Source organism: Crinia signifera, chromosome 12, assembly GCF_055691185.1.
Source record: "Crinia signifera chromosome 12, ASM5569118v1, whole genome shotgun sequence".
Lineage (NCBI taxonomy): Eukaryota > Metazoa > Chordata > Amphibia > Anura > Myobatrachidae > Crinia > Crinia signifera.
Genome location: NC_139228.1, coordinates 71520354 through 71537438, shown reverse-complemented (window position 1 = coordinate 71537438; position 17085 = coordinate 71520354). Strand labels below are relative to the sequence as shown.

Here is a 17085-nt window from a genome sequence, read left to right as displayed (position 1 = left end):
TTAGCTCCTAACTGTCATGTCATAGGCTGTGTTTGAAAAATGACAGGAGCTGGGTGGTTGGTAGTTTATCATTCTCCAATTTATCACTTTTCAGGAATAAGTACATCTGGCCCTATATAGTCCTTAAGGCCCCTTAACAGTCCAGGTGCTAGGGATTAACAAACGTGTCACAGGTGACATAAATTAGTACCGCAATATTCAATTTGATTTAACCTGTGCTTAGTCATGGATATCCATACAACCTGGACTGTTAAACTGGCCATACATCTACATATTGATTGTCAGATTGGGCTGGTTGGAACAAAAACCTGGTAATATTTGAATGACAGTTTGGCAGTTTTCCAGCATTTCAACGGTCAACTGTCATTTGCTCTCATCCATTACCAGGATTTTGTTCCAACCAGCCCAATCTGACAATCGATCTGTAGATGTATGGCCAGGTTAAGGATGCCTTGAGCAGTAGTCATCAAGGCACACCAATAGTCCAGGTGTTAAGGCTATCCAGGCTTAGGCACAGGTGACTTAATTTGTACCTCAGTCAGCTTGATTATACTATCTGTGAGTAAGCAGGGATAGCCAGAAAACCTGGACTGTTGGTGTGCCTTGAGGACCGTGGTTGAGGACCATTGATATAGGGCACAGGTTCTCAAACTCGGTCTCACAGAGGGGGTTATTCTGATTCACTCGGAAAGGCACAATCACTCTCTAATGGACAAAGCCATGCTGCACCGCAGGTGGGGCTGATGTAACGTGCAGAGAGGGTTAGATTTGGGTGGGGTTTGTACTTCACACTGATATCTATATTGCAGTGTAAAAATAAAGCAGCCAGTATTTACCCTGCACAGAAACAATAAAACACCCGGTACTCTTTACCTAGAAGGGCGCCCGTCGCGGGCATCGCGGGTACATTTATGTATGGCCGCGACGCGACCGACGCGATGCCCGCGATTTCCCATTGAAACCAATGTTAAACATGGAAATCGTGTCGGTCGCGTCGCGGCCGGCCATAAATGTACCCGCGATGCCCGCGACGCGATGCTCACGATTTCCCATAGGAATCAATGTTAAAAGGCGCGATGGACCCGATTTTACTGTTAAATGGCCTAATCCACCCGATTTGGCCATAGGAATCAATGTTAAATGGGCCACAGAGCCCATTAACCCTTAAATGTCCCCCCAAATTTTTAACGCCACCCCACGATCCACGCCAACCCGAAGCGTGGCGAGCGCAGCGAGCCCGCGAGGGGCGGCGGTACGCGTCCTCCGACCTTTTCATGCCCTACTATCCACTAGGGCGTGGTGTGAGAATATAATAGTGTGGCGAGCGCAGCGAGCCACCGAGCCCGAAGCGTGGCGAGCGCAGCGAGCCCCGCGAGGGGACGCGGATACCTTCACAGTTATGCGCGTCCCCTCGCGGGCTTCACAGGTGTCCGTGGCGAGGCGGACACCTGTGAAGCCCGCGAGGGGACGCGTCTACCTGTGAAGGTATCCGCGTCCCCTCGCGGGGCTCGCTGCGCTCGCCACGCTTCGGGCTCGGTGGCTCGCTGCGCTCGCCACACTATTATATTCTCACACCACGCCCTAGTGGATAGTAGGGCATGAAAAGGTCGGAGGACGCATACCGCCGCCCCTCGCGGGCTCGCTGCGCTCGCCACGCTTCGGGTTGGCGTGGATCGTGGGGTGGCGTTAAAAATTTGGGGGGACATTTAAGGGTTAATTTGGCCTATTTGGCCCCAAATCGGGTCCATTGAGGCATTTAACAGTAAAATCGCGGTCAATCTGCCGTTTTAACATTGTTCCCTATGGGAAAATCGCGGTCATCGCGGGCATCGCGGCCATCCCGATTTACCCGCGATCACCGCGATTTTTACCCACGACGACCGCGATTTCAATCGCTGGCGCCCTTCTAGGTAAAGAGTACCAAACACCCAAATCTAACTCTCTCTGCACATGTTACATCAGCCCCACCTGCAGTGCAGCATAGTTTTGTCCATTAGAGAGTGATTGTGCTTTTCCGAGGGAATCAGAATAATGAGTGAAATAATTAGCACCACCTGTGGATCTTTTAAAATGTGTCAGTGAGTAATTTGTTTTCTTTGAATCTAACTTAAGCAACTGAGGTGAGCATGCTGGTACTTATAGTCCTACATGAGCTAGTGGCTTGCTATACTTTAACACAGAGATTTTCAACTCCAGTCCTCAGTTAACCCCAACAGGCCTTGTTTTCAGGGTTTTCTTTTAATTAAGTACAGGTGACAAACTATATTCGGGGACAGTGAAGCTGTGTACACACGGGGGCGATAGGGGCTGAAATCGCTGGAAATATGGTCGCTGGCGACCTTATTGCCAGTGATGGGAGTGTGCCACGGCGATAAATCACCGGGTGCGCGCTCCCGTTTTCAGCCCCATTCTAATCGCTGGTCACAGGAGCTTGCTCCTGCGACCAGCTGATTACCTCTGCGGCTCCCCTGGCAGAGGTTCCTTTTCATCAGCGACCATCTCTGGTCGCTGATGAAAAGGAGACACTGAGCAATATATCTCCCCCGTGTGTACGGGGCTTAATTAACCCACCTGTACTGGCAGACAGATATCCTGAAAACATGACCTGTTGGGGTAAATAAGGACTAGAACTGAAAAAAACCCTTGTCTACCAGGTTGAAATTGGCGATGACATCACTTTGCAGCTACTACACAAAGGTGCAGATGTACTGGGCCTTAGAAAGAGATAAAATGGAGAGGGATAAACTACCAACCAATCATTGTATCACTGTCAAACACAGCACGGTAGTGTGGAGCTGGTTGGCTGGTACTTTATCATTCTCCATGGATTAGTACAATCCTGGGGCATATTTTTCAATCCCAGGATTAAGGATTGAAAAATGCTAAATCCAGGGATTGGCCCCCCTAATAATAAAAAAAATGCTAACCACCCCCCCCCCCCCCCCCCCCCCCCAACCAGCCGCCCTGCACATTTACATACATGAGTGGCCGGGACCAGAGCATTTAGCAGCAGTGCGGACGGGTGCAGTGGTACGGCTGGCGGGCTGCGCAGTGTGTCCTAGGCAGAGCCGCACGCTGGGGTCAGGAACAGCCGGGCAGTGCAGTCTAATCCCCAAATCCCGAGACTGGAAACTCCATTTATATACCATTATAAACATAAATAGGTAAAAATATAAAACATTTTAAACAGATATAACTGGTAGAAAACATCTTGTTTTCTGTGCAAAAGGCTTTTAATAATGAAAGTGCAATCACTGCCAGGTACCGCTAATCTCGCCTTATGCGATGGATCGAATGACCATTGTTTAGTGTTTACACAGAAATCGTCATTTCAGTTGTCTGGTCACGTCTTCCCATCGATTGGATGACGCAAAGTAGGATGCGGTTTTGCAAAGGATGATGTGGTGAGATAACCTAACTCCTGTAACAATATATTGTGTCACTGTGTGGTGGATTGTGCAGTGTGTATGTGGAAACAATATATTATATGGTATCATCACTAGAGACATAGCCAAACTGTTATTTTCCATTCTAAAATTAGCCTGACCTTACTCTGCATTTGACTGTGAACTTGCATTTGGCTGCAGCACAGTTTAAAAGTTTAAGTGGCGTGGTCTCGTCGTGATGGGGCGTGGCTTCACAGGAATAATGATCCTGCAAGCCACGCCTCTCCTTTTCATAACTATTGGGGGGGAGGGGCAATGGCAGCCCTGAAATAGGTCAAAATGCCTACAGTCGACATAGATGGCAGGTCAACACAACACACAGAATTAGGTCGACAGTCAAAAGGTCATTCTTTTTTTTTATTTTTGAGCCGACATTTGCCGACAGGCGGTATTTTATACCCTGCCATCCACTACGGCGTGGAGTCAGAATAAAATAATGTGCCGGACGAAGCGAGGCACCGTGCCTGAAGCAGCATATTACTTAGTCGACTGCGCCAACATTTGGGTAAAAAAAACACGAAAAAGCCCACGTTGACCTTTTGACTGTCGACCTATTTCAGGTGTTGAACTAAGCCATGTCGACCCAATGCATATCGAACTTCAGTTGGTCGACACAGTGACCCATACCCACATAATAAATCTGCCCCAGTGTATGCTATTGTTTTTCTGTTATCAGCCAGTTGGCTACAGTGTTCTTGTCTAGAATCAGTATGGGCAGGAACAGAGGCGTAGGGAGGGCGGAGCCACTGGAGCACACGCTCCAGGCGCTGATTGGGCACCTGGCGCCGCCGGCCCGCCCCCCCTCCGCAAATGAGCTCTGCAATACATGTCCACATGTGCGCAGCGTGCGCCGGCGGCCTGCCTACTCACCTGGTCCCTGTCCCAGAAGAGCACTCAGCAGCACTGCGGGTGCCGCTGACGTCATGACCCGAGTCTCTGTGCGCGCACTAAGTAGAGAGCATGACAGGGTGCACCAGCGGGCTGAAAGAAGCACCAGTGTGGCAGCCGCCTGACTGCCACTACTGAAGCACTGCAACAGGTGAATACTGCTGTGTGTGAATGGTGCTTACTGTGTGTGTGTGTGTGTGTGTGTGTGTATGGTGCTTACAGTGTGAGTGTGCGTGTGTGTGTGAATGGTGCTTACAGTGAGTGTGTGTGTTTGTGTGTGTGTGTGTGTGTGTGTGAATGGTGCTTACAGTGAGTGTGTGTGTGAATGGTGCTTACAGTGTGTGTGTTTTATTATATCTTGCTAAAGGGCATAGGAGTCCAAAACTATGCCATTTAGCAGTGTTATTGATTGAAGATAGTCTGCTGAGTGCTGTCCACGTTTAGGTTGATATTGTTTCCTTTAGGGGTAGTTGGCACCAGAGCCAGTTGTTTCATGCCCCTTTCCCACTGCAGCCTTAAAACGGTATTTTGCCGATTTTTGAGGGCAAAATACCGTTTAAGGCTGCAGTGGGAAAGCGCCAGAGTTGAAATACCGTTTAAAGTTAAACGGTATTTCAACCCGTTTTCAGAGCAGGGTTTTGCACGGTAATCTACCGTTTAAGATGCAATGGGAATGCATCTTAAACGGTAGAGATGATGGCTGATTTTTTTCAGCAATCATCTCCGTGTGTGTACGCTGCCGGGCTGAAAGATTAACCACTTTCAGCCCGGCGGTACGCCCCGCTGCCCCCCGCCCCCCCCTCCCCCTCGCCCCCGTCCTGTTATACCCCTTTTACACCTTTTACACGGGTCCCGTGTAAATGGCGGTGCAGCGCTGGGCAAGATGTGCCCAGGTGCTGCGGAAGGAGGGGGGTCCCTGCTGCTGCTGAGGGGAGAGGGGGTACCTGTCAGCCTGACACGGCGCTGCCGCTGCTGTATCTCCCCCCCGGCGGCCGCTGCCGCTGCTGTATCTCCCCCCCGGCGGCCGCTGCCGCTGCTGTATCTCCCCCCCGGCGGCCGGTTCTTGCGGCGGATGTACAGTCAGTGTCGGCGGTCCCTCTGGCGCAGGGGAAATAGTACTTATTTCCCCTGCGCCAGAGGGACCGCCGACACTGACTGTACATACGCCGCAAGGACCGGCCGCCGGGGGGGAGATACAGCAGCGGCAGCGCCGTGTCAGGCTGACAGGTACCCCCTCTCCCCTCAGCAGCAGCAGGGACCCCCCTCCTCCCGCAGCACATGGGGACAGCTTCCCCCCTCTACCCCCACAGCACCCGGGGACAGCTTCCCCCCTCTACCCCCTCCAAGCTGCCTGTCTATCCTTGTTGATAGATATATATCTATCTATATATATATAGATCTATAGAGATATATATATATATATATATAGATATATATATATATATATATCTATATATATATATATATATATATAGACATAGATCTATAGATCTATATATATATATATATACAGGGGGGTGAAAAGCGGCACTCTCTCGGATTTCCCAGATCAAAGAACTGACAGACAGGTAAGTTCAGCAGTCGACGTTTCGGACGTCACTCCTTTATCAAGACAAGAACTGCTGAACTTACCTGTCTGTCAGTTCTTTGATCTGGGAAATCCGAGAGAGTGCCGCTTTTCACCCCCCTGTATTTGATTTGTTGCTGTGCACCCCGGTTGCTGATAACCTTGTTTTGACGGAGTGCCGATCCATCCCCCCTCTATATATATATATAGATATATATATCTATATATATATATATATATATATATATATAGATATATATATATATATCAACAAGGAAAGACAGGCCTGACCCATTGTCACAGGCACTAAACGTTTTGAAGAGCTAAAACGTTTTACCTGCAATGGGAATGGTACTTAAATGGCATTTGAAACTGTAATCTGCTGCAGTGGGAATGCTAAATACCATTTAAGATTACCTGTAAACTAAAACGGGTCTGCAGTGGGAAAGCAGCATCAGTTTCAGTACAGGGTGCCATTCATATATATGTATGTATTTCCAGCAAAAAAAGTTTCAAACATAACGGCTGTGCTTTAAAAATCCTGCGTTTGCCACTGAATATATATCATTATCAAGGTGGATTTCTTATTTTTTTTATAAAGCTAATTAATTATGGTAATGAACTTATGGTAATAAACTTGGGGATTGGTGGGGCCCGGGGCAAGAGAGGGGTGGTGGGGGAAGGGTGTAAGTCTCTCTGATTTCTGCTGCCGCCCTGCTGTGCTGTATATATCTTTATCTGTATATTTATTTATTTACAGAATGTTATATAGCGCAGCATATTCCGTTACAGTGTCTTATATAGCGCAGCAGATTCTGTTACAGTGTCTTATATAGCGCAGCAGATTCCGTTACAGTGTCTTATATAGCGCAGCAGATTCCGTTACAGTGTCTTATATAGCGCAGCAGATTCCGTTACAGTGTCTTATATAGCTCAGCAGATTCCGTTACAGTGTCTTATATAGCTCAGCAGATTCCGTTACAGTGTCTTATATAGCGCAGCAGATTCCGTTACAGTGTCTTATATAGTGCAGCAGATTCCGTTACAGTGTCTTATATAGCGCAGCAGATTCCGTTAGTGTCTTATATAGCGCAGCAGATTCCGTTACAGTGTCTTATATAGTGCAGCAGATTCCGTTACAGTGTCTTATATAGCGCAGCAGATTCCGTTACAGTGTCTTATATAGCGCAGCAGATTCCGTTACAGTGTCTTATATAGCGCAGCAGATTCCGTTACAGTGTCTTATATAGTGCAGCAGATTCCGTTACAGTGTCTTATATAGCGCAGCAGATTCCGTTACAGTGTCTTATATAGCGCAGCAGATTCCGTTACAGTGTCTTATATAGCGCAGCAGATTCCGTTACAGTGTCTTATATAGCTCAGCAGATTCCGTTACAGTGTCTTGTATAGCGCAGCAGATTCCGTTACAGCGTCTTATATAGCGCAGCAGATTCCGTTACAGTGTCTTATATAGCGCAGCAGATTCCGTTACAGTGTCTTATATAGCGCAGCAGATTCCGTTACAGTGTCTTATATAGCGCAGCAGATTCCGTTACAGTGTCTTATATAGTGCAGCAGATTCCGTTACAGTGTCTTATATAGCGCAGCAGATTCCGTTACAGTGTCTTATATAGCGCAGCAGATTCCGTTACAGAGTCTTATATAGCGCAGCAGATTCCGTTACAGCGTCTTATATAGCGCAGCAAATTCCGTTACAGCGTCTTATATATTTCAAATGTAACATACCAACACATGTTAGCCAGGCCCCCAATTCATTACTGGGGGGGCGCAAAATATGTCCTTGCTCCGGGCACCATGCCACCTAGCTACACCGCTGGGCAGGAAGTCTGCTGCGTACGTAGCAAATAACTGCCCCATGATTACAACTCATATTCATTCTGCAGCTCACACTGTACAATATCGGGCCAGTGGCCCATCTTATCCTCAAATCAACACTGTGTGAAGTGCAAAAGCTCTATTTAAACCGTTCCTCTTGGGGTTTTGCTGGGTGGGTTAAGGACAGTGAAAGTACACAACGCAGATGGGAATGTTTATCTACCTTTGATTTCCCAGCGTTTACACATCCACATCTTTTCCTTTCATTGCGTTCAACGATTTGTGGAATCTGTGTTCCCTCGTGTGAAGCGCTCATTTTCCAAAAACTCACACAAGTCGGACATTGTAAACATTTATTCAAAATCAGATTTGGAAACAAACAGTACAAAATACAAACTCATAAAAAAGTATTATACAAACACTAAATAAACACACACACACAAACACACACACACACACACACAAAAAAAGTGCTCTTGGAAAAAAACAAGTGAATTGCACATTTCATATTTGGAATATTTTTAACTCAGTCAATCCCGGCCAATTATAGAAATCATTGTATATAACACACAATTGGTAAGTTTTGTTTTTCACACCTCAAAGAATAAAACCACAAACTTCCTAAATACTAAATATATCGTATGTCTAACTGGACAAATTGCATCGGAAAGATATTTATTTAGCTCTGGTACCTCATTTTTATATTGTTTCATGAATCAAAATGGCTGCTTCCGTGATACAGTATGTCACTGACAGGAAAGATTGTGCTGAGGTGATAGATAATCCTCCTCCCTTCTTACAAACAACTGCTACATTATAAACACCCGTGTATGTGTAATGCAGACTCTAAGAGGGGTATCCAACTACATGTGATAAAACACCTGGTGGGAAAAAATGGGAGTTTTTTGTGATTTTTTTCTTATGTTTCACCGGTATTTTTTTTTCTTTTTCAATTAGATCTCCCGGGGGAAAAAAACAAAAAACCCCTTTCATTCGAAAATACACGGATTCAGGTCAGTTTTCACTTATCGGGGATTTTGTTTCACCTGACTGAGGCAGGTGAAACAAAATCCCTGATAAGCTGCGGCTTGTCGGGGCTAATAGCATAGCAATTAGCTGTAGGTAATTGGATACCCCCTTATAAGATAAATATGGGGAGATAACATTGCAGCCTAATATAATTACATGTTATAACATTACAGCTTAATATAAGAATAAAGAAATAGCTCCATGTCAGCGTACAGTGGGGTCAGTTCCATTAGGTGCAGAGGTTACGGGGTTAAATGGTCAACATACCTTAGGTCGACACTGTCAAAAGGTCAACACAAGCTTATGGTCGACATAAGCAAGGTCAACAGTCAACAAGAGTTTTTCATGATTACGTGGTGTCTATGTAATCGTACGTCAACATGGACACCGTATATATGTACCATGTCCCCTTGACATGCTTCAGGCATTGTGCTACATTGTGTTCGGCACACTACTATTTTTCCACTTTATGCCCATTTTTAAAGTAAAGTATAATAAAACAACTGTCTAGGTCGACAGTCAAAAGGTTGACATGGGGTTTTTCAATGTTTTTTGAGCCGACATGTGCCGACAGGCGGTATTTCATGCCGTACCATAGGGAGCATGGTGGGAGAATAAAATAGTGTGTCGACGCATTGCGAGCGCAGCGAGGGGATGCGGTGCACTTTAAACTGTGTCCATGTCGACTGTGTTGACATTTAGGTTAAAAAAACAGTGAAAGCCCCATGTCAACCTTTTGACTGTCGACCTAGACATTGTCGAACTAATGACCTTTCGACCTACACCCATGTCGACCTTTTCCCATGTTGACCTAATGGTGTCGACCTAGTGACTGTCGACCATCATGCTGTAGACCAAATGATCCCAACCCCTTCCCAGTGGGCGCAAGTAACTCACAGGTAACTGAACTGACCCCAGTGAGTCCAGTCCGATCGTCACTATGGCCCTTATTCAGATCTGATCGCAGTACAAATTTGTTCTCAAAATGGGCAAAACCATGTGCACTGCAGGTGGGGCAGATGTAACATGTGCAGAGAGAGCTAAATTTGGGTGGTATATGTTGAAACTGAAATCTAAATTGCAGTGTAAAAATAATACAGACAGTATTTAGCCTACACAGAAACAAAATAACTCAAACAAATCGGATGGTGTGTACACACGTTAGATGTGCCTTAAGATCCTATCCACGATCTGATCAGATAGGATCGTGGATAGGATCTTAAGGCACATCCGATTTGCATCCTATCTTGTCTATATAGTGCAGATCTGCACTATATAGACAAGGCAGCCAAGACTTTCTGGCTTCCGATATGTGAACGCGCATCGGGATCGCAAGGGTTAAAACCCTTGCGATCTGCATCCGATGCCGATCCGATGTTGACTATATCGTCAACATCGGAAAGGAAATCGGACCGTGTGTACACAGCATGACTCTCTCTATACATGTTATATCTGCCCCACATCAGTGCACATGGACTTGCCCATTTTGAGAACAAATTTGTACTACGATCAGATCTGAATAAGGGCCTATGTGATTGCTTGGTATGGGAGCAATACTTTGACTCTGCACAAAAATTATAATTATATCACCCTGATCTGAACTTTATTAAGGGGAGTGATTAGTCCAAAATGAAAATAAAACTCTATGAGCGGGATGTGTTAATATACATCGCCGCCCTTCGCGTGACAGCTGCCGCATATGTACTAACATATGCGGCTAGCATCGGGTTGCAGTGATGGAGACCCCCGCGATACCTGTAAGGTGGTCTGCGGGGGTCTCCGTCACATCCCGGCGGCTGCCAGTGTCCCCCTGCGTCTCCTCCTCCCTCTGCAGCCGGATGTCCTGCCGGCTGTGACACCTGCTGGGGAAGGAGGAGATCAAAGGAGGACAGGAGGGGGCGCGCGGACGGCGGGCGGCGATAGAAGCCCATAGGCTTCTATAGGGTATCGCCACCCAGAGGGTGGCGATACCCTGCCTGGCGAAAACGGGGCAGACGGGTATTGGTACATAGGAAAATGCATTAAAACCCCCGTTTTACAGCATTTTCCCTTTAGTACATCCCGCCCTCTAACAGAAAAACCCTGAATCATGCCATTTTATATACAAAGGAGTGCCTGCATCTTTATTGTTTACTAGCTGATGTACCGAAGTTGCTTTGAATATATTACATTAAATAACGATTTCAATTGATGGCACTGTTGTAAAAAAAAAAATTATATCATTAAAACGCCTGCTGTGTGTACCTACTCATTTGCATATGATGCCAACGGCACTAATAGCTAGGTTAAATAAATAGTTACAGCGTGGTTTTTCCCCAGCTGGATTAATATTGATACGTATACAGACACATCTTGAGTAATGTCTGCCGCTATTGGACAAGCCAGTGCTCATAAAAAAACATAACCCTGTTATCTATGTACTAAGCCTTGCAGAAAGATAGATTGGAATATCTCTGCACTTTATCTCTCTCCCATTTGCTTCTTAGATACACTCATCAGACTCTTATTACTGTATGGGTCAAAATGAGTTTTTCATGTTTTTTTGTTAGCGCACGCCATCTCTTCAGTACAGGGAGGGCGACGGCGGCTGCCCAGCTGGAGTGCTGGGCACGGTCCCTAAAATGATGTAAAAGGACCATCTACCCGGGCGCCGCCCCTTAGCTCCACCCCCTTTTTGTGTCGACCACCAGTGCAGCAGGTACCAATTTCAACGGTAGGAAGGCCGACTGCCTTATGTTATTGCCAGGGCAGTAGAGAGCCTGGCCAGTGCCAGTTACTTTTCAGGGGTGTGACCTAATTACGGGAGGCGTGGTCATGGACCCTTAGAATAATATACAGTAAAAAAAAGTAGCATTTTAAGCACCTGCCCGGCCACACTGCAGCGTGTGATTTTATGGAGAAAAGCATCAGCTCAGTAGATTCCTGTCCGTCTGCACAATTTTCTGTAGTTGTGCTGTGTATTGTGTGCATCAATTCTCTAGGGACGATGGTCCCTATTTTATATAGTAAACTATGAATTAAAAGTTAGATTTTAAAGACTATACAAGTCCCTACTCTTACATTGCAGGTCTGCAAAATCTCTAGCTGGTTGCTTTTAAAATTGTATCCATATATTTTGGCCACCACTAGGGGTCACTAGTTACCCAAACTATACAGGATCCCCTATACCCCCGCCATCCTTGGCCTCTGTCAGTCACAATTTTCTTGAAATCACTTGACAAGAGTTGTTTTATGGAAAACATTGTATATATTTTCCCCAAAAATGAGCCCCATTTACAATGAACCTTAATACCAGCGGCATATTAGGTTTAGTATCGCAATGATACCAATAAATATCGGTCTGGTATTTAACTTTACATACGGTGCGAAATCCAGCGACATCCCCCATCTTGGTGGCATCCTCCCCCCTGTTTCTGCCAGCCACGGGTGGGTGTGTCATACGTAAAGGTGGCAGCCAGTAGGAGCTAGAGGGGTTAGGTCTAATTGCGGAATGGTGTCCTAAGAATTAAACATATCACATACTGTATTCTGCTACCACTGCCACACTGCCCTGTCCTGTAATCAAACCCACTGTGGGTTTTAATCCGCGAGGGGATGCGATTGCCAGTGGGAATGGAGATTGGTCTCTCCTACATTCATTCGGAGAATATTTATGGCTAATCCCTGGATATGGGTGCTATCAGGGAAATAGCTGCAAATATCGTTTGATAATTGGGACCCATGGATATATTAACCTTTTGAGTGCAAACATCTCTGTGACAGATGTGCAAAATATCTGGAAAAAATACCAACGTCGCTCACATGTGTTATATAAATTCAAATAAAAAATGTTGTGTAGAGAAATATTCACTTCTGAATTAGCCTAGTGCGGCTGGAACCCTCAATCAGGCCGTGGCTGTAGGATATGGCTGGAAGCAATGGTGATAACAGCATTAAGAGGAGGGTGGTAAACTAGCATTAACAAATGAGAATCTGGTACAGAGATGTAGACTACAGAAATGGGTCATGGGCTAACACCCAAGGGTATGGGTCACTAGGTTGACCAAACTAATGTCGACATACGTTGGGTCGGCAGCAGACGGTCGATACAGACAAACGGTCAACATGCCTAAGGCTGACAGGGTCAAAAGATCAACACTGGGAAGATTGTCAGTCAAAAGGTTGACACATCAACCTTTTGTCCGTGTCGACCTAAGACGGGTGTATATCGGGTGTCGACCTGCTGACCGTTTCCCGACGCCCAACTCTGAATCGGATGCAATTGGTTTTATTTTTGTCTGGTTTGTCTTCTGATATTACTAACAACTACGTATAAAGCAAACGTTATAAATTAGAGGTATTCAGGGGGACCGACAAAAAACCCCTAAACCTACCGACCATAGTTATTCATAATTATGAACGTATCATAGATAAATGTCATTTACATGGTTCCAACCGGACAATAAAAGAATTGGAATCAAATTAAAAAAAAAAAAAAAAAAAAAAATCAGCTTCAAACAAAATAATCACACCAATAAAATTATTCATGCAAAACTTTTAAATATAAAGTGACAGTGATTGACAGCAGTCTATACAACATTTAGTGTGCAGTGGGCTCACTAAATGATTGCCGCCATTGTGTACAGGTGACGGGGCTTTCTTCGGACTGTACCTCTTCTCCGTTCTGTGACCTTACCCTTCCATGGCTCAAGTTGTCCTTGGAGCAAGGTCATCGGAACACCGGGATCGCATCTTGCAGGACCGACACCAGCCAGTAGGGGCAGAACTGCTACTGGCACCATCAACTGCCATTAATAATCGATCAGCTGTTCTCATTAGACTCCACATCTCCTGGTAGCTCAGCGCACATCCTTGTCCCACAGCTAGCACACGTCCGAGGTATCGTAGCTGAGGTACCGGATCAGTCTGCCCGGAAGAGGCAAGGTGTCCAGCAGCTTGATGCGTTGGCTTCCTATCAAGTTCCGAACTTTCAAGCGACACAAGTGAGTGAGGGTCCGTGGAGGTTCTACGGGAGAAATAAGACTGTGAGCCTGTGGGATTCAATCGGTACACCCGGGGGCGCCATTGCGGCTTGTCACAGGACCATTCATACCCTAGACCACCCTTTGTCTGCCCTGGTCAGCTGGATAAATGCTGGTCTACACACCAACGGGTACATTTACTGGGTGGCGGTTTGAAGAGGCTGGCCTTGGGTCATTGGGTCGATGAAGGACCAGTGAAGGTCAATATGGCTAAGGTCGAGAGGGTTGAAAGGTCAACACAAGCATTAGGTTGTCAATGGCAAGGTTGACAGTCAAAAGGTGGACATGAGGGTGCAATTTTTTTTTTGTTCCGGATGTCGACATGGACACTGTCAAAGTGTACCGCTGCACTCGCCATGCTTCGGGCGCGGTGCCTCGCTGCGATCGGCGCACTATTCTACTCTCCCACCACGCAGATGTTGGCTCAAAAAACGTGAAAAACTCATGTCGAACTTTTGTCTGCCATTGTAGACCTAATACTTGTGTCAACCTTCCAACCCTGTTGTCCTTAGCCATGTCGACCTATTTCAGGTGTCAACCTCAAGCCCTGTCAACCTTAAGTGGTCGACCCAATGCGTGTCAACCTAAATAGTGTCGACCTAGTATGAAACCCCTGCATATCAGCTTGAAGCAGCAAACCTCCAAATTTACTGACTGCAGGTGGGGCAGATGTAACATGTGCAGAGAGACTTAGATGTGGGTGGGGTGTATTCAAACTGAAATCTACAGATGGGGCAGGCCTCTTCCTGGCTGGCGAATCGCCAGAACGTCCCCGCTGGCGATCCGCCAGCAGCCTCGCCAGCCATCAGACTGAGACGCTCGTGCGTCTCACGCGCGTCTCAATCTCCGTCGGCGGGGCGACGGGAACCCTGTCCGTCTCCGCCTCAGGGAGACGGACAGGGTTAGGGGGGGGGGGGGGTGCGAGCAGACAAGCCGGCTGGGACCTGGGGGAGCAGCTGAAAGCACCGTCGGAAGGGGACGCGCACGCCTCTCGTGCACGCGCATCCCCTTCTCGCAATGTTCCAGCTCTGCATACATACCCGTAGCTCAGTTATTAATGTATATCCCTTTATGTAATGTAATGACCCTCTGCAGCCAATTATAAAGCAATTAGGCAGATGAGGAGCCTGCCCGGGGCGAGATATAAGAGCGTGCCCAATACAGGGCAGACAATAGCGCTACCAAGCATTGCATTCTTACACGCACAGAGCCTGATGCTTATGTGTCTGTCAGATTGTTTATTGTGTAAATAAACCAATGCTCAATGTACAAAGCCCAGAACTATAACTGTAACCTAAATATTATACCAAGGAAACAAACACAGAAGTATAAATATGGAATAAATACAATAAATATATATATATATATATATATATATATATATATATTGTGCACAATACAAACAGACTAAAAACAGCAAAACTCATTTCTTGATGCATCACGTGATTATGGGGGTGGATTATCAAATCACGAGGAGAGGGAAAGAGGAGAGAGATAAAGTACCAGCCAATCAGCTCCTTATTACCATGTTACAGACTGTGTTTGAAAATGCCAGTTAGGAGCAAATTGGTTGGTCATTTGGGCGGGGTGCACTACCATTCACCGGCCCATTACCGCTACCCGCCACCAGCAGTACTAATTGCATACAGCATGCACTAACATATGCGATTAGTATCGCAAAGGGCAGCTCCTCCGATAAGAGGGGGGGGGGGGGGGTGTTGAGCAGGTCCCCGATGGATCTCCCCCCTCCTCCTGCCCGGCTGCTGCAGCCTGCTGCTCCCTGCACCTGGAAGGGGAAGTACGGGGCTAGGGAGAAGGAGGTCACCGGCAGCGGTCTGTGCGGGTAGTCAGGGTATGTGTTATGAAGCCCATAGGCTTCTATGGGGTATCGCCAGCTGCGACAAACTGTTGTGCGGATTTTCCTGCATACCAAAAGTTTAGTGCATCCCGCCCTGTATCTCTCTCCAAGCTTTGCTAAGCTTTGGAGGGTGGTAAAGAGAAGAGAAATAAACTGCCCACCAGTCAGCTTCTGTCATTTTTTTGCCTGTAACATGGCAGTTAGGAGCTAACTGGCTGGTGCTTTAACTCCCTCCACTTTATCACTCTCCAAGACTTAGTGTAGACACCCCCCTGGGCCCAGTGGCGCCAAGAGAGGGGGAGCGAGCACTTTTTACCCGGGACAAGGTCTGATGGAGGGGCCCGGGGCCCGCTCTACCCCTCCCCCATTGCAGAGCCGGGCAGTGGGAGAGAGAGGACAGGCTGCCACTGCAGCAGCCTCTCTCCCCAGCCCAGCATACGCAGCTCAGCTGCAGCCTGTGCTCTCTGCCCGCACCCCCACCTGCATCCGGCTGCCCGCAAAAACAAAAACTTTTGCCATATGGGCATAGCCACGCCCCCTTCCAGGCACACTCGCCGTTTCTGGTGGCCAACCCCCTTCATTTTGCCAGGGCCCAGCCGACCTGGGCCAGATGTACTGAGCTTAAAAAAGTCATAACGTGGAGAGAGAAACTACCAGCTGGGTACACACTGTAAGATCTTCGTGAACAATATGCAAAATAACGATCTCATTAACAATCTCTTTGTGCACATCCTTCAGTGTGTACCCACTATATAATTAACGATATGCGCTCCCATGGGTCGTTAATGATATCCCCGATCGCCTGACAATATCGTCAGTGACGGCATGTCCGCCCGGGGTCTCGGTGATGGCACTGAACGGTATCCTTAACAATATCGTTCAGTATTTATTTATTACCAGTTTCTTATATAGCGCACACAGATTCCGCAGCGCTGTACAGAGACGGGTAGACCGTAATAGACTAGACGTGGCTGCAGTTGGATGATGAAGCAGCTTTTTATGAGCTGTAAATATTTTCGATAAAGAAATAATGGCGCAAACCCATCCGCGGTCTCAGCACACGGAACTCTGTACTTACCTGATTTTACTTTTATGCACTCCCAGTCGGCGTAACTGTCTAGATGTTCCTGTAAACGTGCGCAAAGCTTCACATTCCCCACATAATCCAGCAGGACGTCTATAATGGGCCCGGCCCAGCGGCTGAATTCAGGGGTAGACACCATCTCACAGAACTGCAAAATATTCGGGAGTAATGGATTACTACAGAACACACACACAGACACACACACACACACACACACACACACACACACACACATATACACACACACATACTTTAAAAGGAGATGGGTGTAGGTCCTCATTTACATTTTTAAGTACGTATTTCCCTCTCACTAAAATGCGCACTTTCGCACTGCACACTAATGTGTCCATATGTAC

General features: G+C 46.8%; 1 protein-coding gene across 1 annotated transcript in view; it reads right to left on the bottom strand.

The window, feature by feature from the left end:
- Nucleotides 1-10265: 10265 nt before the first annotated feature.
- Nucleotides 10266-17085, bottom strand: part of ASB2 (ankyrin repeat and SOCS box containing 2) — a 59942-nt gene continuing 53122 nt past the window's right edge. The window contains exons 9-10 of the mRNA XM_083167585.1: nt 16724-16877; nt 10266-13771 (exon numbers count right to left, since the gene is read on the bottom strand). Coding sequence (XP_083023711.1) covers nt 13629-13771; nt 16724-16877 — 297 coding nt within the window. The 3' untranslated portion in view covers nt 10266-13628. The remainder of the gene's footprint in view (nt 13772-16723; nt 16878-17085) is intronic.